The 25,175-nt window shown below is 42.7% G+C and overlaps 1 protein-coding gene across 32 annotated transcripts in view; it reads left to right on the top strand.

Moving 5' to 3' along the window:
- MPHOSPH9 (M-phase phosphoprotein 9) overlaps window positions 1–24,550 on the top strand; it is an 85,977-nt gene extending 61,427 nt beyond the window's left edge. For 9 of the 32 annotated variants that reach the window (XM_045366711.3, XM_074008261.1, XM_045366716.3 and 6 more), the window contains 8 exons: window positions 9,071–9,205; window positions 10,378–10,553; window positions 11,732–11,872; window positions 12,703–12,823; window positions 13,620–13,723; window positions 14,442–14,689; window positions 14,973–15,041; window positions 24,261–24,543. In XM_045366711.3, the coding sequence (XP_045222646.2) occupies window positions 9,071–9,205; window positions 10,378–10,553; window positions 11,732–11,872; window positions 12,703–12,823; window positions 13,620–13,723; window positions 14,442–14,689; window positions 14,973–15,041; window positions 24,261–24,485 (1,219 nt within the window). In that variant the 3' untranslated portion in view covers window positions 24,486–24,543. Of the gene's footprint in view, window positions 1–9,070; window positions 9,206–10,377; window positions 10,554–11,731; window positions 11,873–12,702; window positions 12,824–13,619; window positions 13,724–14,441; window positions 14,690–14,972; window positions 15,042–19,524; window positions 21,594–24,104 lie in introns of those variants that run through there. The other 23 variants (XM_074008264.1, XM_074008270.1, XM_074008268.1 and 20 more) reach the window with 10 other exon arrangements.
- The last annotated feature ends 625 nt before the right edge of the window (window positions 24,551–25,175 follow it).

Genomic DNA, 25,175 nt, shown 5'->3' with positions numbered 1-25,175 from the left:
GATCGATCTTCATTAGGTTGTATGGGTTTTCTTTCTAGTTTTTTAGTTCTTTCAGAATTAGCTTGGCTGTAATCTCAGCATTGTCTTGGTGATACCCTTAAAGAATACATTATTTTTATATTAGAACTGGCTTTTATTATGATTTTGGTGTGGGGAGAATATTAATAAGTAAATAATAACTTTATAATAACATTTATCAGAAAAATGATTTTAAATTGTAATTTGTGACCCAAGTTGTAATTGTCAAATGAGGAGCTCTTTCTAGGGCTGGGCACAGTGGTTCATGTCTGTAATTCCAGCATTTTGGAAAGCCAAGGTGGGAGGATCGCTAGAGACCAGGAGTTCCAGACCAGTCTGGACAACATGGCGAGAGACCATCTCTATAAAATAAAATAAATTTTAAGAGAAGCTTTTTCTAAGTCTTTGTTAATTAATTTTAGTAGAACATGGAAAATTCTTCTTCTTTTTTTTTTTTTTTTAAAGAAAAGATGTAAGTAACAAATTGAACATTTGAGAGAGATAAAAGAGAGAGCTTCGGGTTGGGGGCCAGGGAAGACCTTTCTTTGGAGGAGGCTCATAAGCAGAGGAGTCACCTCTGCATAGAGTTGCTGGAGCAGAAGGTGTGGGGTGAGGGATAGGCGGGGTGGGGTGTCTGGGAGGTGGTTCATGCAGAGAAATTGCCTTGCTAAGTCCTCAGGTAGGAAAGAGCTTAGCATGTTTGAAGAACCTAAGGGAGGTTAGTGTGGCTTGAATATTTCCAGCAAGAGGCAAAATCGCCCTAGATGAAATCAGAGATTGAATATTTATAGCTTTCTAAGCCATGGTTAAGAGTTGGATCTTGCCCTAAGTCCATTGGGAAGCCTTTGAAGGTTTTTATGTGGTAAAATGATGTTATCTAATTGTTATTAAGGTACCTGTCATGAGAAGATGGAGTAGGAAAGAAGCAGGAAAGAAGAAGGAGTAGGAATGGAAGCAGGAGACTAGTTAGGCTGGTGCAGTGCTAGGAGAGAGATGGTGTTAGCTGGGTGGTGGTCACAGAAATAGACAAAAGAGAATCTTCGGGAGAGATTCTAGAGGTAGGATCTACAGGATGTGGTTGTGGATTGGATGGCAAGGTAAGAAAGGGAGGTGTTGGAATAATTCCTTGGTTTCTGTCTCGAACAACTAAAGGTACCTAGTTCATATGTTGAACTTAGGGAAGAGATCAGAATTTCCATCTTGAATATTTTTCGTATTGATTCCAAGTAGAAATCAAATAGGCAATTATAAATGAGTTTGGAGCTCAAAAATAAGTTTTAGGATGGAGTGATAAATTTTGGAGTCGTGCTGGGCACGGTGGCTCACGTCTGTAATCCCAGCACTTTGGGAGGCCGAGGCAGGCAGATCACGAGGTCAGGAGATCGAGACCATCCTGGCTAACATGGTGAAACCCCGTCTCTACAAAAAATACAAAAAATTAGCCAGGCGTGGTGGCGGCCGCCTGTAGTCCCAGCCACTTGGGAGGCTGAGGCAGGAGAATGGTGTGAACCCGGGAGACGAAGCTTACAGTGAGTCGAGATCACGCCACTGCACTCCAGCCTGGGCGACAGAGTGAGACTCCGTCTCAAAAAAAAAAAAAAAAAAAAAATTGGAGTCATCTCTTTCTAGATGGTGCCTAAAGTTGTAGAATGGATGCCAACTGAGTGTGTTTAGTGAGAAGCAGGCCTGGGGCAAGAACTCTGACACTGGTGTTGGATAGGGAGAGCTGGCAAAGGAACCCGAGAAAGCACTGCCAAAAAGCTAGAGGAAAACAAGCAGCTACCGGTATTGAGTGCAAAACCCAACCTGTGTTTTCCCCGTGCTCTCACACCAGCACAACAATAGACTCAGAAGACTTTTGTGACCCAGAATGTGTGGTATTTCTCCTCACCAGCAAGCGAGCAATCAGTTCTTCATGGCACCCAGCTGGGTGGCCTCCCATTCATCTCTGATACTATCTACCCAGAGATAGGGTCAGATCCCATAAGCTGAGGGCTCAGTCCCCAAGACTACCCCATTTCAGACACCATTTGCAAGTCCAGGCCTCCAGAACGTCTAACCAACTGGCTTCAAGTTGAGGTTCCCATAACCCTCTCTTTGGGTTTGATTAATTTGCCAGAGTGGCTCGTATAACTCAGAGAAACATGTTTACCAATTTATTACAGATGGTATTTTAAAGGATGCAAAAAAACAGCCAGTTGAAGAGATACAGAGTAAGGTCTGGAGGATCTCCAGCACAGGAGTTTCTTTCCCTGTAGAGATGGGGTGTGCCACGCCCCCCAGCGCGTGGATGAGCTCTTGTTCAGCTCTCCAGAAGCTCTGGAGCCCTGTCCTCTTGGGCGTTTTATGGAGGCTTCGTTGGATAGGCCTGATTGAAGCTTGGACAGCTGTGTTGAAATGTGATTGGACAGAAAGGATGTGATCTAAACCTAGCAAGGCCTGTCTGTTCAGATCCTTCTTGGCCTCTTTGTGCAGCATTCCTTCCTCCAGAGGATGAAGCAGGACCCTCTGATTTGAATGAGAGTCTTATGACCCATAATCAGATTAGAGTCCTACCCTGGTAAGGTAAAAGGAAGACAGGAGAAGGTTAGATATTCTGTTGACTGCAACAAGGGATATGGAAGTTATGAGCCAGGAATTGTGGACGAAAACTGATGTATAATATATGTCATAATCTCACATTGCTGCTTGAGAGATCAAGGTGAAGACTGCAAGGTCTTTGCAAGCTGGAGGCTAATGCTTAGTGAACAGTTTGGATAGAGTGATTATCAGTAGAAGCCCATTCAGAGTGTACTCAAGAGTGAATGCAGGCTGGGCGTGGTGGCTCACACCTGTAATCCCAGAACTTTGGGAGGCTGAGGTGGGTGGATCACCTGAGGTCAGGAGTTCGAGACCAGCCTGGCCAATATGGCAAAACCTCATCTCTACTAAAAATACAAAAATTAACTGGGTGTGGTGGCACGCACCCGTAGTCCCAGCTACTCAGGAGGCTGAGGCAGGAGAATCGCTTGAACCTGGGAGGCAGACATTCCAGTGAGCCAAGATTGCACCACTGCATTCCAGCCTGGGTGAGAAAGTGAGACTCTGTCCCAAAAAAAAAAAAAAAAAAAAAAAAAAAGAAAACTGTATGATATTCAAATTTTGGTGTCCACAAATAAAATTTTTATGGAACGCAAGCTTATTCACTTACATATCGTCTTTGGCTGCTTTTGTGCAACAGCAAAGTGAAGTAGTTGCAACAGACACTGGCCCATAAAACCTCAAGTGTTTACTATCTGGCCCTTTACAGAGAGAATTTGCTGATCCTCAGCTAGATAGTCAACATGGATTAATCTTAAGGACATAATATAGAACAACAAAAAACGAGTTGCAGAAGAAATAGGATACTATTTATATTGACTTTAGAATGTGAAGCAATTTTTTATTTCTTATGGGTTCATGCAAATGTAGTAAAAGTATGAAAACTTGCATGGGAATGCTGAACACAAATTTAGAATAAATGTTTGCTTTTGGGAGGGAAAGAATGAGATTAGAGAGGTGCACAGGGGCTTTAGTTGTCTTTATAGTGTTCTACTCTTAATTTAAAGAATATATAACCAAGATTTTATAAAGCTGGATGGTTGGTGCATGAGTATTACCTGTATGTCTATGTGTGCTTGAGATATTATATATATACACACACACACGTATATATATGTGTATATGTATGTGTGTATATATATGTGTATATACGTGTGTGTGTATGTGTATATATATACATATATATGTGTGTGTGTATATATATATAAATTTTCTTTTTTTTTTTGAGATGGAGTCTTGCTCTGTCACCCAGGCTGGAGTGCAGTGGCACAATCTCGGCTCCCTGTAACCTCTGCTTCCCATGTTCAAGCGATTCTCCTGCCTCAGCCTCCTGAGTAACTGGGATTACAGGTGCCCGCTACCATGTCCAGTTAATTTTTATATTTTTAGTAGAGATGGGGTTTTGCCGTGTCGGCCAGGCTGGTCTCAAACTCCTGACCTCAAGTGATCTGCCCACCTCAGCCTCCCAAAGTACTGAGATTATAGGCGTGAGCCACAGTTCCTGGCTGATATTTTATTTTATTTTTGAGACAAAGTCTTGCTCTGTCGCCCAGGCTGGAGTGCAATGGCGCAGTCTTGGCTCACTGCAACCTTTGCCTCCCGAGTTCAAACGATTCTCCCACCTCAGCCTCCCGAGTAGCTGGGACTACAGGCATGCGCCACCATGCCCGCTAAATTTTGTATTTTTAGTAGAGATGGGGTTTTACCTTGTTGGCCAGGCTGGTCTCGAACTCCTGACCTCAAGTGATCCGCCTGCCTTGGCTTCCCAAAGTGCTGGGATTACAGGTGTGAGCCACTGTACCTGGCTCTGGCTGATATATTTTTAAAGTGAACAGGAATGAATAAAGGAAAAGTATCCAGAAGATGAAAGAACCCTTTTTTTTTTTTTTTTTTTTTTTTTTTGAGACGGAGTCTCGCTCTGTCGCCCAGGCTGGAGTGCAGTGGCCGGATCTCGGCTCACTGCAAGCTCTGCCTCCCGGGTTCTGGCCATTCTCCTGCCTCAGCCTCCCAAGTAGTTGGGACTACAGGCGCCCGCCACCTCGCCTGGCTAGTTTTTTTGTATTTTTTAGTAGAGATGGGGTTTCACTGTGTTAGCCAGGATGGTCTCGATCTTCTGACCTCGTGATCCGCCCGTCTCGGCCTCCCAAAGTGCTGGGATTACAGGCTTGAGCCACCACGCCCAGCCCTGAAAGAACTCTTACAAATCAATAAGAAAAGGATAACTTTCTTAACAAAAAATGGTAAAAGAATATAACAAGCAGTTCATAGAACCGTGATGGCTAATAAAAATGAGAACATGTTAATTGTCATGAAAATGCACATTAAAACGATAAGATACAATTCACACCGTCGGACAGGTCAGACTTAAAATTGGATCACTTTAACGTTTGGCAAAAGATATAGAGAAACAGGAACTCTCAAAGTAATGAATGACAGTGGATACATCTTGTCTAGAGAGTGATTTGGCAACATCCAGAGAGGTTGAAGATGTGCACGCCCCAGATCCCACAGTTCCGTGTTAAGATGTTTGCCTTAGGGGCATTTTCACACGTGTTAATTTTAGCATTATCGAAAGGCTGCATATTAAAAGCCACATTTCCACTGCAGGGAGAAAGGACAAATATATTCATACTATTGGTAAATGATTAAAATGAATAGAGCTTATATGTACTAACACAGATAAATTTCAAACATAACATTGAACAGAGAAAGCATTAAAGGCCAGGTGTGGTGGCTCACGCCTATAATTTCAGCATTTTGGGAGGCCAAGGTGGGGAAATCGCTTGAGCCCAGGAGTTTGAGACCAGCCTGGGCAACATGGCAAAACCCCATCTCTACAAAAAATACAAAAAGTTAGTGGTCGGATGCGGTGGCTCACGCCTGTAATCCTAGCACTTTGGTAGGCTGAGGCAGGTGGATCATGAGGTCAGGAGTTTGAGATCAGCCTTACCAACATGGTGAAACCCTGTCTCTACTAAAAATACAAAAAAATTAGCCGGGTGTGGTGGCACGCACCTGTAATCCCAGCTACTCGCGGGGCTGAGGCAGGAGAATTGCTTGAACCTGGGAGGTAGCACTGCACTCTAGCCTGGGTGACAGAGCGAGACTCTGTCTTAAAAAAAAAAGCTGGGTGTGGTGGTTGGTGGTTCCAGCTGCTTGGGAGGCTGAGGTGGGAGAATCGCTTGAGCCTGAGGGTCGAGGCTATACTGAGCCATGATCATGCATGCTACTGCACTTCAGCCTGGGGGACAGGGTAAAACCCTGTCTCAAAAAAACCAAAAGACATTTAAAAATGTTTATTAATACATTATGCCTTCTGTGTAATTAAAAAAAATACAACTATATACATAAAACTTGGTCTTCTAATTAAATACAAATTTGGCAAGATTGGGCTGGGCGCCATGGCTCACTCCTGTAATCCCAGCACTTTGGGAGGCCGAGGTGGGCAGATCACTTGAGGTCAGGAGTTTGGCCAACATGATGAAACCCCATCACTACTAAAAATACAAAACTTAGCTGGGCACAGTGGTGGGCCCCTATAATCCCAGCTATTCTGGAGGCTGAGGCAGGAGAATTGCTTGAACCCGGTAGGCAGAGGTTGCAGGGAGCCGAGATCACACCACTGCACTCCAGCCTGGGTGAAAGAGCAAGACTCCATCTCAAGAAAAAAAAAAAAAAATTGGCAAGATCTCAGCATTTATTAAAACTGAGAATGGGTGAGTAGATGCTTGTTATTGTATTCTTTGTAATTTTCCAAGAATGTTTGAAATAGTTTTTTTTATTTTTTTTTATTTTTTTTTTAGATGGAGTCTTGCTCTGTTGCCCAGGCTGGAGTGCAGTGGAACGATCTTGGCTCACTGCAAACTCCACCTCCTGGGTTCACGCCATTCTCCTGCCTCATCCTCCCAAGTAGCTGGGACTACACGTGCCCACCACCACGCCCAGCTAATTTTTTTTTTGTATTTTTAGTAGAGATGGGGTTTCACTGTGTTAGCCAGGATGGTCTTGATCTCTTGACCTTGTGATCTGCCCACCTTGGCCTCCCAAAGTGCTAGGATTACAGGCATGAGCCAACGCGCCCGGCCCTGAAATAGTTCTTAATTTAAAAACTGGGCCGGGCGGGTAATCCCAGCACTTTGGGAGGCCGAGGTGGGCGGATCACAAGGTCAGGAGATTGAGACCATCCTGGCTAACACGGTGAAACCCCGTCTCTACTAAAAACACAAAAAATTAGCTGGGCATGGTGGCAGGCGCCTGTAGTCCCAGCTACTCCGGAGGCTGAAGCAGGAGAATGGTGTGAACCCAGGAGGCGGAGCTTGCAGTGAGCCGAGATCGCGCCACTGCACTCCAGCCTGGGCAACAGAGCAAGACTCTGTCTCAAAAAAAAAAAAAAAAAAAAGAGGGAAAGAGTGACTGGAATTGAAGTGAATGTAGATAAAAGAGACAGCTCTAAAATGTTTGGTCGTGAAAGGGGACAGAGAGAAGACAAGCGTTGTTTCATGGTTTCTGGTGTTTCTTTGAAGTTTGACTCAAAAGTTTCACCTGTCAACGAAGGTGGGATGGGAGGTTTGAGGAGGGTGGAAAGGGTGTGAGATAGTCATGTTTGGAGAATTGAAGTTTGTTGGTTACAGAAAGTCAAGTTTGGGGTGTCCGCCTGAGGTGTTGATGAGTCTGCCCAGCTGGTGGCTTTTTTCCAGCAAAGCTCAGTGATAGGAGTTTAGACCCTGAAGCACAGCCTTTGTAGTCAGCCAGTCCTCAGATTTTGCTGCCAGTCAGGTGTGGCGAAAGGTGAGCAAGAAAGCATGAGTGTGGACCCCAGGGTAGATCAAGAGGACCTAGTCAGGCTAGGAGGGGTTGATAAACGGAAAGTGGAGAGGCCAAGGATTGTAGGTCACGTTGCTGATGCTTGAGGGCTGGAGGCAGAATAGGGGCGGAGTCTTTGGAGTATTGGTTTCTTTTTTTTTTTTTTTTTTGAGGCGGAGTCTCGCTCTGTCGCCCAGGCTGGAGTGCAGTGGCGCGATCTCGGCTCACTGCAAGCTCCGCCTCCCGGGTTCCCGCCATTTTCCTGCCTCAGCCTCCCGAGTAGCTGGGACTACAGGCGCCTGCCACCACGCCCGGCTAATTTTTTTGTATTTTTAGTGGAGACGGGGTTTCATTGTGTTAGCCAGGATGGTCTCGATCTCCTGACCTCGTGATCCGCCCGTCTCGGCCTCCCAAAGTGCTGGGATTACAGGCTTGAGCCACCGCGCCCGGCCGGAGTATTGGTTTCTTAAGGGGAGTGTGTTCTCTGGTTACAACAAAAGCCAGCAACTACCCTCTGAGGTTGCTAGCTGAGGAGTAGAGGGTCACCTCACTGGAGAGAGCGGTCAGGAAGTTGCCTAGTATGAAAACAGGAATAGGTGTGGAGAAAACAAGGCAGGCTGCAAAGTCTGGGGAACGACTGGGGGTTAACAGGATGGTGGGAACCTCAGATGAGCTGGGAGAGCGATAGTCTAGAACTGCGCTGTTCAGTACAGTCCTGCCAACAGCCACTATTACTATTTAAATCAATCATGTCAAGCTAAAATGAGCAACAGAGACTGACTCTCCAAAGAAATTTATTTGGAAATGTTGGGGGTTTGCAATCTGAAGGATGCATGCTGTGGTGAACCATAAGCATGTCCAAAGGGGTTGGGACACAGGAAACTTTAAAAGACAAAGGGCAGTCCACAGTCCACTAAGCTATTTGAAAACCAAGACCCCTGGTTACAGGAGCATATTGCAGGCATTAGCATTAGCTCAATGGTGGAGGCATTCCTTGTTAGGGATGTTTCCTTGTACAAACAGCTTATTATCTGGAATACTGTGGTTCTGAGGAATTCAGAATAGTTCCCATAATCAGCATCTGTGTGAGAGGGCTGCTCCTTTGTGCCTCCCAGCTCCATTTTGTGGGAGTTTGACCTTAGTGACTCCATTTTGATACTGAAAACTTACTTTATTAAAATTAAGATATTATAATTGGTTCTTCAGTCTCACCAGCTACATTTCAGGTGTTCAGTAGTGACACCTGACTTGTGACTGCTGCATTGGACAGTGCAGGTAGCGTTTCTGGTTTTGCAGAAGACTCTGTTGGACAGTGCTGGTCTGAAGGGAACAAGAAGCGCAGCCCTGCTTCATTCAACGCCTTACCCTCAGCTACAGTAGGGGCACAGAGCGTAAAGGGTGTGAAATGCCTGAGAGACAGTGAGGGGAGTGTTCAGAGCCACAAGTACCTGAATCTTGACTGAGATTCAGGAGTAACAGAAACCTAGAAGAACAGTTAAGTTGAATCATAAAACTGTAAAATAAATTGTATCTAAAATATAGATTGTTACATGTGGTTTTAAAATTACTGTACAAATGTGTAAATACTGTTTGAGAGCAGATTGTTTATACGCACATGCAGTCTGAATTGAAGTGCAGACCTTTATAATGCCTGTTTTCATTCTAATAGCACACTAGCAACTTCAGACGTCAGCAGGCGGAAGTGGCTGATTCCAGGTGCAGAGTATTCCATCTTTACTGGCCAGCCTCTGGACACCCAGGACAGTAACACGGATAACCAGCTGGAGGAGACCTGTAGCACTGGGTGAGATAACTTTGCTAAAGATTCTATTTAGGGATGTTATGTTTTCTTAGAGATTTCAATTGCTTTTAAATGTTCAGGAAGCCATCTCTTTGGTTGTTTAATGTCTTAATTTTGAGAAGATGACTTTTTATTTTACTTTGAAAGGCTACTACTTTTAGAATATTTTACTTCCATGAGCTCTGCTGAGCTTCCCCACCTGTGCTCAGTGGCACAGTATGGGTTTGTGATTAGGATAGGATGTCAATCCTCAGGCCAGACACGGTGGCTCACACCTGTAATCCCAACACTTTGGGAGGGCAATGTGGAGGATCGCTTGAGCCCAGGAGTTCGAGACCAGCCTGGGCAGCATGACAAAATCCCACCTCTACAAAAAATAAATATATTAGCCGGGCGTGGTGACATGCGCCTGTAGTTTTAGCTACTTGGGAGGCTGAGGTGGGAGGATTACCTGAGCCTGGGGAGCTCAGTGAGCTATGATTGCGCCACTGCACTCCAGCCTGGGTGACAGAGTGAGACCTCGTCTAAAAACAAACAAAAGATGTAGATCCTCTCCTGCTTCAGATGGCTCTGGCCAGCCTGAGCCCGGAGCCTGCCTGAGCAGCCTCAGCCGCTTACTCCAGGGTACTGTGCAGATGCTGTACGTCTAAGTGTAAGATGTTAGAAGGATGGGAAAGCACTGTATGCAGGTTTAATTTATTTGCATTGCAAAGCATGCTCATTGTGGAGTATAATTGTCAACTCTGTTATTCCCCTAACAACCCCAGTAAAGTGTGTGTTTTAGCTTGGACTGTTGTAACAAGTTACCACAGACTGGGTGGCATAAACAACACACATTTCTTTCTTTACCTCTGAAGGCTGGAAGTACAAGATCAGGGTGCGGAGTGTTTGGTGAGGGCCCTCTTCCTGGTTATGTCCTCACGTGTCCTTTCCTTGGTGTGTGTGCACAGAGAGAGCGCTCCTGCCTCTTTCCCTTTTTCATAAGGGCATTAATCCCATCATGGGAGCTTCATCCTCATGACCTCACCCAATCCTAATTACCTCGTAAAGGCCCCACCTCCAGATACCATCACATTGAAGATTAGGGCTTCAATGTGTATGTTTGGTGTGGGGGTGGAGGGCAAGACACAGACGTTCAGTCCATAGCACTATATGTCTTAAAATTATTGTTTAAGGCACCATTCACCTCTGGAAAAGGATTCTTCACCTGGAAGTTCATCAACAAGCTTGTTGATAAAAAAGCAAAGAGAGACTTCAGACACACCGATCATGAGAGCTTTACAAGAACTTGATGAAGGAAAAATATTTAAAAATTGGGGGACACAGACAGAGAAAGAGGACACTTCCAATAGTGAGTATTTACTGGTTTGAGTATTTCCTTGTTGACATAGATAGGATATAGATATCTTTCCCCATTTATATTACCTTCGTTAAAATTAAAATCTTTAGGTAATGAAATTAGAAGTTTTAACTCTGTAAACTTGCTATTTTACTGCTACTTCAGCCCCATTTCATAGAGAATTGAATGTCCTAGTTAATAATTTATCACAGTTCTGGCGTAACATGTACCTTCAAAGCCAATTGCATCTTACATTCTGATTATGAAAAAGGTTTACATGGCATTTTTTTTTTTTTTGAGACAGAGTCTCACTCTTTTGCCCAGGCTGGAGTGCAGTGTGCAATCTCGGCTCACTGCAAACTCCACCTCCTGCATTCAACTGATCCTCCTGCCTCAGCCTCTCAAGTACCTAGAATTACAGGCGCCCTCCACCACCCTTGGCTAATTGTAATATTTTTAATAGAGATGGAGTTTCACCATGTTGGCCAGGTTGGTCTCAAACTCCTGGGTTCAAGTGGTCCACCCGCCTTGGCCTCCCAAAGTGTTGTGATTACAGGCGTGAACCACTTTTCCCAGCCTTACATGGCATTCCTAAGGATATTTGAAAAATTCCTGTCAGTCTGTCTTACTTGCACACATCAGAAAGCTGTGGTAGGCATTTGGTATTCATGAAGTGAGATACAACATTTCCTCTTCTTTCTTGGTTACTGAGCATCTGTAGATAAGGCAAGCAGTGTCTTTAATACTGTGTTTCTTCACAGGTCCAGGTCACCAATATGTTTCTCTCCTTTTCCTCTATGTTTGCTTGCTCAGACCCCTTAGTCATCCTGCCAGTGTCTTTGGGGTTACATCTCCCAAGCAGTGTCTCTTAGTAAATAAATTAATAACCTGCTTTCTAAAAATAACCCTCTTGAAAATCACCTTGAATGCCGATTGTAAACAGGGAACCAGAATGAATTTATTATAAACTCCCATATTTTTCTTCATCGAACATTTTTTATCATTATAATGCGGTGCATTTGCAAATAGTAATTATAACCTAGCTGATGAGAATAAATGCTTTGAACAGAACCTAAGCTGTGTGGCTTGGTGTGTAACCATGTGTAACCACCTGTTAATAAAGGTGGATAACTGAAGCTGAGGCTTGTTTTGATTTGTTTTTTGTTTTGCTTTTTTTTGGTCTGCTGTAGTAAATCCTCGGCAAACTGAAGCTTCAGTTAATGCAAGTCGTTCTCCAGAAAAGTGTGCCCAACAGAGACAAAAGAGACTTAATTCAGCCTCACAGAGATCATCATCTTTACCACCTTCAAGTCGTAAATCAAGTACTCCAAGTAAGAATTAGATGTGTACATACATCTCTTGGGTTCAAAAGCGTGACTTCTGAGCTGTGCTCACTGCTTACCCATTTCCGGTTTCTCTTGTATCCTCAGCACCTAGTAGAGTACTCTGGGCAGAGGACCCCTAAATAAGATCTTGTTCATAAATAAAATTGTCTGATCGCACAGATACTACAAATGTAAATGAAGAAATCTGTTTATTAACGTGAGATTTTTTTATTGTGCCCAGTAAATTGTTTACAACTAATACTAATAATTTGTGTCCACTAAATTGTTTGCAACTAATACTTAAAAATACTGCAGAGTTTTTAAGATCGTAGATAACTATCCAGATAATTCAATCAAATTAATCCAAGCTAGTCTGCAAATATACTTCTTATGTATTTGATCTCAAGTACTCAGCATTAGTCACCACTTTTCTTTAGCCAATTAATTACAGGTTTGGTTTTAAAGTTGAACCATTGAATTTCTGTCCTGATTTTCCATTTTCACACCAGCTGAGGAGATTCTTATTACTGTGTTATAGGAATGTTCAGTAGTGTACTGCTGTTTCCATCTTATTTCCAGTCGACTTCTAAAATCCTGAAAAACCAGTTTTGAGTCAGAGTGCTGAAAGTACTGTCTGATATACTACAGTGTTACAGTAGTTACCTCTAGGTATTAGGATTATGAGTGGTTTTATTTTTTTGTACACTCTTATTTCTCTTTCAAAGTTTTACGTTGAAATTATATTCTTTTCAAAATTAGAAAAAAAATACTGAAAAAGAAACTTATGCTGATACATATAGAAGGAAAAGAATATTTCCTCTTCATTTTCTTTATAGCAAAAAGAGAGATTATGCTAACACCAGTGACTGTGGCTTATAGTCCAAAGCGATCCCCTAAAGAAAACTTGTCCCCAGGATTTAGTCATCTGCTTAGCAAAAATGAGAGCAGTCCAATTCGGTAAGTTCTCTAAAATTGTAAAATAAAGTTTACTATATTAGTGATTTTTTCCCAAATGTTGACTTATGTCTCTAGCTATCACTAATTTTTCAGTTGCCAGTGGGAACTCTGTGGATTTCATTTAAATCATAAGGGAATATCATACTACAACTAAAGTACTGCAGTACAATGAACACAGTTTTTAACTGTAAACTTGCTATTACTAGATTTTAAATATCACCTCAGCACCCCTTTCAGCTTTTGTATGTAGAATGATAGATAGTTCTTTGTTTTCCTGAAAAGGTTTATGATACAGGAAAACTTTTGGGCCATTTGTACAGGAAAGTGGGCTTTACTGGTATGGCCCTGGCACCAAATGCATGTTTACCTGTGCTGCTGAGAATTTGTCCCCTCCGAAGTGCAGGCAGCTGTGTGTGCTGTTGATGGGGAGGGATGTTGCTTCTTGGTTCTAGACCCAACTCTGTCAGGCTCTTGCAGAGATGAGTTAAGCACATTGAACCTCAGTTTCTTCTTCTATAAAACGGGGATAATAATAACTACCCTGCTTATTTCATAAGGTTTTTATAAAGATCAAATGACATAATGTACGGGTAAGTGTTTTAAGTCTTTAGTATGTAAATACAATTTTGTTAGAAAATAGAAATTAAATTTCAGTTTTAGACAATTATATAACCAGCTTTCTTTTAAGAAAATACATAAATATGTGAGTTAGCTGGATGCCAGCTCATCTTTGTAGTGGAGATAGGGAAAATCAGTTAACATTTTTTTCTCACAAGTAACTTGCTTCATTCAATAGATTTGATATACTTTTGGATGATTTAGATACTGTTCCTGTGTCTACATTACAACGTACCAATCCAAGAAAGCAACTCCAGTTTCTTCCTCTAGATGACTCGGAAGGTATCTTTTCCTAAAAAATATTAGTTATGGTTTTAGTCATTCATTTTTTGAGATTCTGGTATCTCTCAGTGTTCTAAATATTATAATATCCTGCACTTAAATATTTTCCTACTCAAGGGCCTCTGAAACTAAGCACTCATGATGCTACGTGTTGTTATGTCAATGTTGTTATCCTCATTGATAAGTTGGGAAACTGAGGTACAGAGAATGTTGATGTTTAACTACTAGGGCCACACTATTCAGTTATTCTCTTTATTTTTATTCTCTATATGCCGCTTAGGCTTTGGGTAACTTTTTTTTCTCATTTATATTCTAAATTTGGAATAAAGCTATAAGACAATGTATGTGAAGTCACTTGGGTAGGCCCTCAAAACGTTACCTGTTTAGTGTTGGTGTATGTCCACTAAATGTAATGTATTATTTAGTTTTTAAACTTTTTTTTGCTTTAAGTTTACTTAAAATTCATTTATGTTTACATGAAGTTTGCTTAAGTTCATTAAGGGAAGTTGCAAAGATTGTCAGAGGGCAAAGCTTTCAGAATTCTTTGGAGAAAAAAGCACTGAGTAAATATGATTGATTATTGTATCTCTTTTCATTACTTTTTTGGGCCATATAGCAGCTATATCCAGAAAGTGAAATTGGGCAACATATTTAATATATATGCAACCTACACAAAAAATTGATAAGAAATATAAGTGATTTCTCTCCTCTCTGACAGAAAAAACATATTCTGAGAAAGCCACCGATAACCATGTTAATCATAGCTCTTGCCCTGAACCGGTGCCAAATGGAATGAAGAAAGTATCTGTGAGAACAGCCTGGGAGAAGAATAAATCAGTTAGCTATGAACAGTGTAAGCCGGTTTCAGTTACTCCACAGGGGAATGATTTTGAATATACAGCAAAAATTAGGACCCTAGCTGAAACAGAACGATTTTTTGATGAACTTACAAAAGAAAAGGACCAGGTAAAAACAAACAAATATTTTTAAAAATTGTTTTCTGAACTTAATGCTTATGTCTAAGGAGAAGGGAATTATTGAGTCAAACTGTTCAGGAAATTACACCGGGATAACATACCAGAGCTGTGCTAGCAACGGATTTGAGCCATGTGGTCGCTACTAATTGACAGAGGGAAATTAAGTTGAGATGAAATGGATAAGGAAATACTAAGCCAAAATCTTTTCTTTCCATTCTGTGTGATAAACTTCCCTGCCAGTAATTTAAACATTTTTTTTCGTGTGTTAACAGATTGAGGCAGCACTAAGCAGGATGCCTTCTCCTGGAGGACGAATCACTTTACAGACAAGATTAAATCAGGTGAAATGTCTTAGCTTGAATCTACTTTAGAGGCTTGATGCCAGTCAGTGTTCCATTTATCTAAGAGGGGTTTAAAAAATCATGGCACAGTGAAAATTAGACACACTGAAGCAGCAGTCAAAACTTTTAGCTTTTACAGGAAGTGTTTGATTATAGCAATTTTATAACTGCAAGCTAGCTTTCAGGAATAAAAATTGATTTTACCTTTAGACTTAGAGAAGAAGGTGTTCATGCCCTTGTATTTTCAAGAAACTAACTTGAGAGCAAATGGCAATATGCTTTTCAACAGATTTTACATTAAGTTAGTGCTCACAGATTGCCTCTCTTTTTGTTTGATTTCTCTCCTCAGATCTGTAATTTATTTCTGAACTCCTTTCCGTTAGCAAGCAGATAAAATGGTTACACTTTGGAAACTGAATAGCTGTAGAGGTTTAAAAAGTGAGCTGTGGGCCAGGCGCAGGGGCTCATGCCTGTAATCCCAGCACTTTGGGAGGCTGAGGCGGGTGTATCACCTGAGTTCAGGAATTCCAGCCACTGCGCCCAGCCCCCAACTTCTTTTCTTCTGACTTTGTCTTTTTGTTCTGATAAATTTTAGTCAGTAATTTATAGGCCGGGCATGGTGGCTCATGCCTGTAATCCCAGCACTTTGGGAGGCCAAGGTAGGCTGATCACCTGAGGTCAGGAGTTTGAGACCAGCCTGGCCAACATGGTGAAACCTCATCTCTACTAAAAGTACAAAATTTAGCCGGGTGTGGTGGGGGGGCGCCTGTAATTCCAGCTACTCAGGAGGCTGAGGCAGGAGAATTGCTCGAACCTGGAAGGCGGATATTGCAGTGAGCCAAGATCGCGCCACTGCACACCAGCCTGGGTAACAGAGTGAGACACAGTCTCCAAAAAAAAAAAAAGTCCTTCAACTGAATTTTTCATGTTATAAAATGTCCTTCTATAACATCCTTTTAAATTAACCTACAATATTCCATCAGCAGTAACATATTTAACCAATAATCTTTTATTAGAAATTTGGGTTGCTTCTAATTTTGGATATCGTAAATAAGGCTACAATAAAGTTCTTAAACATATCTCTTTGCACATGTAAGTATTGCCTTAGGAATCATTCCCAGAAGTAAAAATGCCAGGACCAAAGAAATGCAAATTTCTAAGGCTTTGGATATATGTCAAGTTGTAACCCAGGGTATTTGAGACAATTTCTACTCCCACCTGCAGTATATGAAGATAAGCTCTTCCCCATCCTGAAACCTGTATTTTTCTGGGGGAAAATAAAAACAACAACAAAAACCTGCCATGGCCTGGTGTGATGGCTCATGCCTGTAATCCCAGCATTTTGGGAGGCCGAGGTGGGCAGATCACGAGGTTAGGAGTTCGAGACCACCCTGGCCAACATGGCAAAACCCCATCTCTACTAAAAATACAAAAAATTAGCCAGGCGTGGTAGCACACGCCTGCAGTCCCAGCTACTCGGGAGACTGAGACATGAGAATCGCTTGAACCCGGGTGGTGGAGGTTGCAGTGAGCTGAGATCGTGCCACTGCACTCAGCCTGGGTGACAGAGCAAGACTCCATCTCCGAAAAAGAATAATAATAATAAAAAAATACCCGCCAATGTGATCGTTTTTTAAAAGGTGTGAGGTTGTCTTGGCTAATCTTTATTTATTTTGTTTTTTTTTTTTGTTTTTTTTTTTTTTGAGGCAGAGTCTCGCTCTGTCGCCCAGGCTGGAGTGCAGTGGCCGGATCTCAGCTCACTGCAAGCTCCGCCTCCCGGGTTTACACCATTCTCCTGCCTCAGCCTCCGGAGTAGCTGGGACTACAGGCGCCCGCCACCTCGCCCAGCTAGTTTTTTGTATTTTTTAGTAGAGACGGGGTTTCACTGTGTTAGCCAGGATGGTCTCGATCTCCTGACCTCGTGATCCGCCCGTCTCGGCCTCCCAAAGTGCTGGGATTACAGGCTTGAGCCACCGCGCCCGGCTCTTTATTTATTTTGGAGAGGAGTCTCGCTGTGCTGCCAGGCTGGAGCGCAGTTGCGCAATCTCAGCTCACTGCAACCTCCAACAACCTGGTTCAACTGTTTCTCCTGCCTCAGCCTCCCGAGTAGCTGGGATTACAGGCACATGGGCCCAGCCTAATTGAAATATATTTTGAGGCTGAGCACAGTGTCCCATGCCTGTAATCTCAGCACTTTGGGAGACCAAGGCGGGCAGATCACTTGAGGTCAGGCATGGCCAGCCTGGCCAACGTGGTGAAACCCTGTCTCTATTAAAAATACAAAAAAATTAGCCGGTTGTGGTGGTGTGCTTGTAATCTCAGCTACTTGGAGGCTGAGGCAGGAGGTTCACTTGAACCCAAGAGTTGGAGGCTGCAGTGAGCTGAGATCGCATCACTGCACTCCAGTCTGGGCGACAGAGTGAGACTGTGTCTCAAAAAACAAAATTTTTGAGATAGAGTTTGATTCTCTTCTTAGGTTTCTTTTTAATTTTTTTTGAGACAGGGTCTCATTCTGTCACTCAGGCTAGAGTGCATTGGCACAGTCATAGCTCACTGTAGTCTTGACCTCTGAGGCTCAAGCAATCCTCTCACCTCAGCCCCTTCAGTAGCTAGGACAGCAGGCATGCACCACCACACCTGGCTAATTTTTTAAATTTTTTTGTAGAGGCAGGGGCTTGCAGTGTTGCCCAAGCTGGTCTTGAACTCCTGGCCATAAGTAATTCTACCATGTTGGTCTCCTAAAGTGCTGGGATTACAGGTGTGAGCTACCATGCTTTGCCTTGTTTTTCTTTTAAAAAATGGTACGTGGCTGGGTGTGGTGGCTCATGCCTGTAATCCCAGCACTTTGGGAGGCTGAGGTGGACAGATTAGATCACCTGCAGTCAGGAGTTCAAGACCAACTTGGCCAATATGGCGAAACACTGTCTCTACTAAAAATATAAAAATTAGCCAGGTATGGTGGTGGGCACCTGTAATCCCAGCTACTTGTGAGGCTGAGGCAGGAGAATCGCTTGAACGCAGGAGGCAGAGGTTACAGTGAATTGAGATTGTGCCACTGCACCCCAGCCTGGGCAACAGAGTGAGACTCTGTCTCCCAAAAAAAAAAAAAAAAAGTGAAAAAGTGGTATGCATATATATGTATGCAGAAAAAATAGGAAAGAGAACAGTTTTTTTTTTTTTTTTGCTTATTTATCTTCAAAGTTTTCTGTATTCTAGGTGTTCTATAATGAATCCTTTTATAATTAAAGCAAAACATTTTAAGTTTTATTTCAGGACACCATTGGAATTAACACTGAATAAATTAAAATGAGGCTAGTGTGGTGGCTTATGCCTATAATCCCAGCACTTTGGGAGGCCGAGGTGGGTGGATCACTTGAGGCCTAGAGTTCAAGACCAACCTGGGTGACATAATGAGACCTTGTCTCTGCAAAAAAAAAAATGTTTAAAATCAGCCAGGTGTGGTGGTAGTTTCAGATACTCAAGAGGCTAAGGTGGAAGGATTGCTTGAGTCCAGGAGTTTGAGGCTGCAGTAAGCTATGCTTGTGCCACTGCAGTTCAGCTTTGGGTGACAGAGCAAGACCCTGTCTCAACAAAAACACAGTAGTATCTATAATAATATATAGTTCAGGTATTATTTAACAGTAATATTGTTTATTTTAAAATAGCAATTGTTAATTCGTTGTGAAATCTATTTTTTTTTTTTAGAAAAGTATAAAAGCATCCTTCAGTGTTCTTTCTTTTTTTCGGTTTTTTAAGACGGAGTCTCGCTCTGTCGCCCAGGCTGGAGTGCAGTGGCCGGATCTCAGCTCACTGCAAGCTCCGCCTGCCGGGTTTACGCCATTCTCCTGCCTCAGCCTCCCAAGTAGCTGGGACTACAGGCGCCCGCCACCTCGCCCGGCTAGTTTTTTGTATTTTTTAGTAGAGACGGGGTTTCACCGTGTTAGCCAGGATGGTCTTGATTTCCTGACCTTGTGATCCGCCCGTCTCGGCCTCCCAAAGTGCTGGGATTACAGGCTTGAGCCACCACGCCCAGCCTTTTTTTCCTTTTTAATTTATAAATTTTGGTGAGAAGAAAGTTATTTGATCTATGTATGTGTGGGATGCAGCACTGATCAAATGTGTCCATTTCTTCTGGTGAAATGTGTGAAGCACCTCCTAGGTTCCTCTTGTACTGTTCTCACTTCAGAGCCAAAGATTTATCCCCTTCCAGTCGGTTGTATTGCTATTACTAGAATTTCCGTATACCTCAATGTGTCAAACATATTGAGAATATTTTAAAGTGCAGCAGTTATTTGGAATAGTTGAAAAGCTAATTTATATTGTTCAGTTTAAAAGAAATTGTAAGATGATTTGTGTAGAAAGCAAAATAATTGTAATTTTAGTGTTTATACTTGCTCTTTTGCCAAAAGAAAGGTCAGTTTGGTGGTGATTATAGAACTTGATAGAGAATTCTAATTAAACTTTTCCCATTGTTTTTACCTAGGAAGCCTTGGAAGATCGTTTGGAAAGGATTAATCGAGAACTGGGTTCAGTTCGCATGACGCTAAAGAAATTCCATGTTTTGCGTACCTCTGCAAATCTTTGAGATTTGTAGCCATTAAATTTTGAGACATTTTTGTTTGCACTAATGTATAATTATGCAGTCAGAAAAGGCAAACTATTTTGTACTGTTTATAAGCCTTCAAACAGTAGTTTTACAATCATGCTATTCTTACACTTGCTATTTTATACTTCAAATGGCCACATATTTTCAAGATATTTTTGTTATGCTCAGGAATCTCTTGTATATTTTACTATTTAAAAAGCATTATTTTTAAATAGTATGTGTCTCCAATTTATATCAAGAATAAGGAAATATAAGCAGGGGAAGCAGCTTGTTTCTAAACAAATAGTGTTATCCTTTTACAATTAACTTTACACACCAATTTTATAAACTTGTTCTACATTGTAAATACAATTCATTTTTTAAAACAATAAAGCTTAATAGCTTCCATAATGATAGATTAGTACATGCTGAATACATAAACAATTACAGTGTACCTTGGATTTCAGTTGTGTTGAGGGTTTTAAAAAATGATAATACAATTCCTATTTGAAACATGTCTTAGAGTGAGTATCAGAATAGTACTAATGGACTCTTGGAAAGCTTTGAAAACTACATGAATATAACTCATTTTCTTTAAACTTTATTGTTTATAATAGAAAAATGAGAGGGATTGTAATTCTCTAATTTTATCTTTCTAAAAAAGTTAAACAATTGGAGAGCCCTCTGTGGAAGGCTCTCAGAGTAGCTCTCTGCCCATTGTTCTGAATTAACTTGTGTCCCACCCTGGACGATAAATGGACAGATAAACCCTTTGAAATACAAGCCACCACCCCATGAGGGATTAAGAGGGCAGCCTGGTTTTCTTAGTGTGCGTGGCTTCAGCTGTCCTTCATAGTTGTCATCTGGACATGTTCACCCCTTTCCACTCCTTCACCCTGGCCAAAAAGAAAAATATTTCCATTGTAGGTGCTGTAAGAACACTAGACTTTAGATCATCATAATCGACTGTATTTGTTAATGGACAGGGAGTGTGTCTGGATGAAGCCTGGTGCCTTCCCCTTGGCCTTGCAGAGGGCTCCAGCCCACTGCCTCTGTGGTAGCCGCTGGCTCTCAGAATTAGCACGTGGGCAGGAAGCTCTCCTCTGATCCAGGAGCATTGCAGGTTTGTGTTGGGACTACTGGTTAAGTTGGAGCTGTGTAACCACTCACTTCTTTGAAGCCAGTCAGAACGCAGTGCCCCACATATTCCAGCTCGGTACATGTTGATAAACAGTCTCATCCAAACTTTCAAAGTGGATTTGTACTGAACATGCTCAGGTTTTAAATTTTGGTTTGCTTTTGAGCTTTTCCTCCTTACGTGGCTCTTAATAAGTAGTTAGAATGAACCAAGCCATCACAGTTATTCCAAGCAGGCTCTCAAATGACCTTTGAGCACCCTTCACCTGGCTGGTCCCCAGGCTAGGGGTCCACAGCCCTGCTCCCTTCTCAGCAAGGAGGGTGGCCTGTCTGACAGTGCAGTTGAACCTTTGCTCCCTACTCCTGCAACTTTTGAAGACTTCAGGCTAATCAAAATTACTTACAATTAGAATCAAGTGCCTTTATTCTTTTTTTTTTTTTTTTTTTTGAGACAGAGTTTCACCCTTGTTGCCCAGGCTAGGGTGCAATGGCATGATCTCAGCTTACTGCCACCTCTGCCTCCTGGGTTCAAGGGATTCTCCTGCCTCAGCCTCCTGGGTAGCAGGGATCACAGGCATCTATTACCACGCCCGGCTGATTTCGTATGTGAATATGTGTGTGTGTGTGTCTTGTGTGTGTGTATGTGTGTATATATATATATTTCTTTCTTTTTTTTTTTCTTTTTTTTTTCTTTTTTTTTTTAGTAGAGATGGTGTTTCACCACGTTGGCCAGGCTGGTCTCAAACTCCTGAACTCATGTGATCCGCCCGCCTCGGCCCCCCAAAGTGCTGGGATTACAGGCGGGAGCCACCACACCCGGCCTATTCTTGGTATTCTTTATTCTTGGTTTTCAGCCTTTAAAAAAAAATTTAGTCTTGGTAAATAAAATGTTCATTTTAATCAAGCTCCAGTACAGCTTGTGTCAAGATCTAGTAAGACCCCCTTTAATGTGTTCCTGGATATGACATTAAAAACTAACTTGAAAATTGTTAGGATATTTCCTTGTTCCCTACTTTTATTGTAAAGTCTACTATATTCTTAAGAATAAAAAAATGCCATTTCAGAAGAGATGATAGTTTTATCTTGCCAAGGAATTATCTTCTTAGTAGCCTATATTGGCTTATTCCAAAAAGCGTTAAGCTCCATCAAAACATCTTCTGTGCCTCTCTCTCAGAAAGCATATGCTTTGATATTTGAAGTGTATAATAGATTGGAACTATCAGTCACTTATTTTTTAAAAAATTATTCTTTTTTTCTTCATAGCTGTGAAGAGGGAAACCAAGGAAAATTCTTTCTGCTATCTTTCTCTTTGGTAATGCTTGTCTTATGAACACTCAACTGAAAAAACACTCCACCTAAAAGTAGGAAAGATGGCAATTCTAAATAGCAGCTATTATCCCGGGGGTAAACTATTTTTGTTGTTGGCTTCGGGCTGTGCTGCAAGTATTAATAGTTTAAAAAAAAAAAAAAAAAAAACCCTAAGCAAATCTGCCACTTCTGGGAAGTGCCTTTTAAAATCAAATAGAAAGTGAACTCTCTCCTGATGTCTGGATCTGCCCCCTTCCTTTCCCTTTCTAAACCTCTGTTTGCAGGAGCTACTCCTGAGGTATGGAAGTGGCCTTTGTGACCAAAGGACTTTCCCAACTGAAGCAACAGATACAGCTAAAATGGCCGTGCTAGGCTGTGCAGAGCTGGGCTTGGGACAAGAGAGGAGAGACTTGGAGCCAGAGAGACTTGGGTCACATCCTGGCACAGGCCTGCCTTCCTCAGCTATAAGATGAAATAAGAAAACTCCTTTCATTTTTTTTGAGACGGAGTCTCGCTCTGTCACCAAGGCTGGAATGCAGTGGTGCAATCTCGGCTCACTGCAAGCTCCGCCTCCCGGGTTCATGCCATTCTCCTGCCTCAGCCTCCTGAGTAACTGGGACTACAGGTGGCCGCCACCACGCCCAGCTAATTTTTTGTATTTTCAGTAGAGATGGGGTTTCACTGTGTTAGCCAGGATGGTCTCGATCTCCTGACCTCATGATCTGCCTGCCTCGGCCTCCCAAAGTGCTGGGATTACAGGCGTGAGCCACTGCGACCGGCCGAAAACTCCGTTCATTAAGGGAGATTTTGTAAAGTGCCTGGTGCTTAGTAAGTGCTCAAGAAATACTACATTTCAGATTCATTGAGTTAAGTAGGCTTTTGAGGTAGCATACTTTTTTTTTTTTTGAGATGGAGTCTACTAGCTCTGTTGTCCAGGCTGGAGTGCAGTAGTGTGGTACTGGCTCACTGCAACCTCTGTCTCCTGGGTTCAAGCTATTCTCCTGCCTCAGCCTCCCGTGTAGCTGGGATTATAGGTGCGTACCACGCCTGGCTAATTTTTGTATTTTCAGTAGAGACGGGGTTCTCACCATGTTGGCCAGCCTGGTCTTGAACTCCTGACCCCAAATGATCCTCCTGCCTTGGCCTCCCAAAGTGTTGGAATTACAGGCATGAGCCACTGTGCCCAGCCTTGAGGTAGCACACTTGAAATAAAAAAGTAGATTATGTCCCAAGCAGTTGACCTGAAAACTGCCTTGGACTGACATTTGTTAGTTCTCTTCACCCTTTGCAAAAAACATGAGTTTTTTGGAGTTTAAATTGAGCTTCCTTCTGGTGTGTTTGGTTTTTTAACCATCAAAAATTTAACAAATTTGATAACCTGTCAAGTGTAAGTTCAGAAAGCACTTTGGTCTTATTGGTGACTTGGGGGTTATTTGATAATATAAATATAGGCTGTTTTTCTAAAAGTTATTGCCAGTATCCTCCAAATAATTGCCCCTTCAAATGTTTCATCTAAAGGTGATGGCCTGTGGGCAGAACCACGCGCAGGAAGTGCCTGCCAGTGGGCGTTAGGAGATGTATGGGGGGCCTGTGATAGCCAATCAAAAACTGTCCCCTTCTAACCCAGAAAAGCCACATGCTTTGCTGGACGCTGCTTGAAATCTGAACTCTGCACCTAAATATGTGGTAAAATTAGACACTTTTGTCACTTTAATTTTTAGATTATCTCAGAAGTTTTCACTAGATTTCAATGTGCCACTTGTGCTATGAGTATTTAAGAAGCTTTAAAAAATAAATGTATACCCGTAGCCTTTTAGGATTCAGACAGGTAGATTATATTTACCTGTCATGGGGGATCATGTATGGTTGACAGTTGCAGGTTTGATTAAATCCACTATATTGCACAAATTTAGCTGGAAATAATTTCCCGCCCTGCCAAGAGCTCTATGGTAGTTTGATAATAAACTACTACCCCAATATTAGAAACTGTGTTACTAAGTCTTTTCTGCCTGATTTGTGCTTTATTTCCATAGACCTCTCAGATATGTGAGGAATCAAGCCATAAATGTGCATTTGCTGGACATTATATACCGTGTTATCTCTATGACTACAGATTTCAAGGATAATTTTTACATCTAACAATTTCACTGTAACAGTGACTGATAATGTGAAAAATGTGCTTTATACAGTGCTGCTGGTGGATAGACAAGTGCTTGCTGCAGTTGTTTCTGAATCTAGACAGATGCTGGCGTCGTGAAGCTGTAAGCTCTGCGGGAGCAGGGACCATCTCTTTCTTGCACTACGGGCACTCAATAAATACTCGTGGCTGTGAACTGGCGTGTGGCCTTCGTGTGTTTATTTATGCTAGTTGGCTGCGGGAGCGGGTTGTTGGTGATTTTAAGTCGCAGGCATAGAGAAGTCCTTGAGTTACGGGTTAAGGGGCGTCCATCCAGGAGTACAGTTCCCGCTGGGGCTCTGTGGGCTCTGCAGATCTTTCTGGATGGATCCTAGGGCACCTCTTGGTGGAGGGAAGGAGCTGAGGCGTTCTAAGTGATGATGGGACGCCTTGGTCCTCCTCTGCCTAGTCATGGTCAGGGGCACCTGGAGGCGAGTCGGAACGATGGCCTTCCTGGCCCGTTCGGCTGGGTTCTGCCGTGACCACAGGAGGTGAGCAGCCGTCAGGGGCTCGGCCTCCCCGGCTCCATCTGGAGTCATCTAGGCCGCCTTAATTTTAGCTTGTCCTCTCCAGGGGAGCACCGCCGGTTCCTCAGCCTTATAAGGCGATAAGAAGGGATGGGTCGCCCATCACTAAGTTTTAGGTGTGCCCTCTTTAGTTCCATGACTTCAGATTTTGCCAAACAAGTCCACCCTGGCTCAACCTAACAAACACCTCATGTTTTTAAGGAATGTCACCAGACGCCCCCCCACCGGGGGCTCTTCCCATTGGAGAGCCCTGTCGTGCCAGATCATCGGGATTAAGCTGTTCGTGATCCTCTTCCAGCTACTCCCTGAGGTGGGAACCTGGGCGGCTGCGGTCCCGGCTCTGCCGTTCCTTGGGCCGTGGCCCGGGCGTCCTGAGGGGAGAGCGCGGACCCGGCGTGTGG

The sequence above is a fragment of the Macaca fascicularis genome, chromosome 11, assembly GCF_037993035.2.
Source record: "Macaca fascicularis isolate 582-1 chromosome 11, T2T-MFA8v1.1".
NCBI classification, from domain to species: domain Eukaryota; kingdom Metazoa; phylum Chordata; class Mammalia; order Primates; family Cercopithecidae; genus Macaca; species Macaca fascicularis.
The sequence above is the reverse complement of the archived record's forward strand: the minus strand, read 5'-3'. Positions and strand labels throughout refer to the sequence as shown.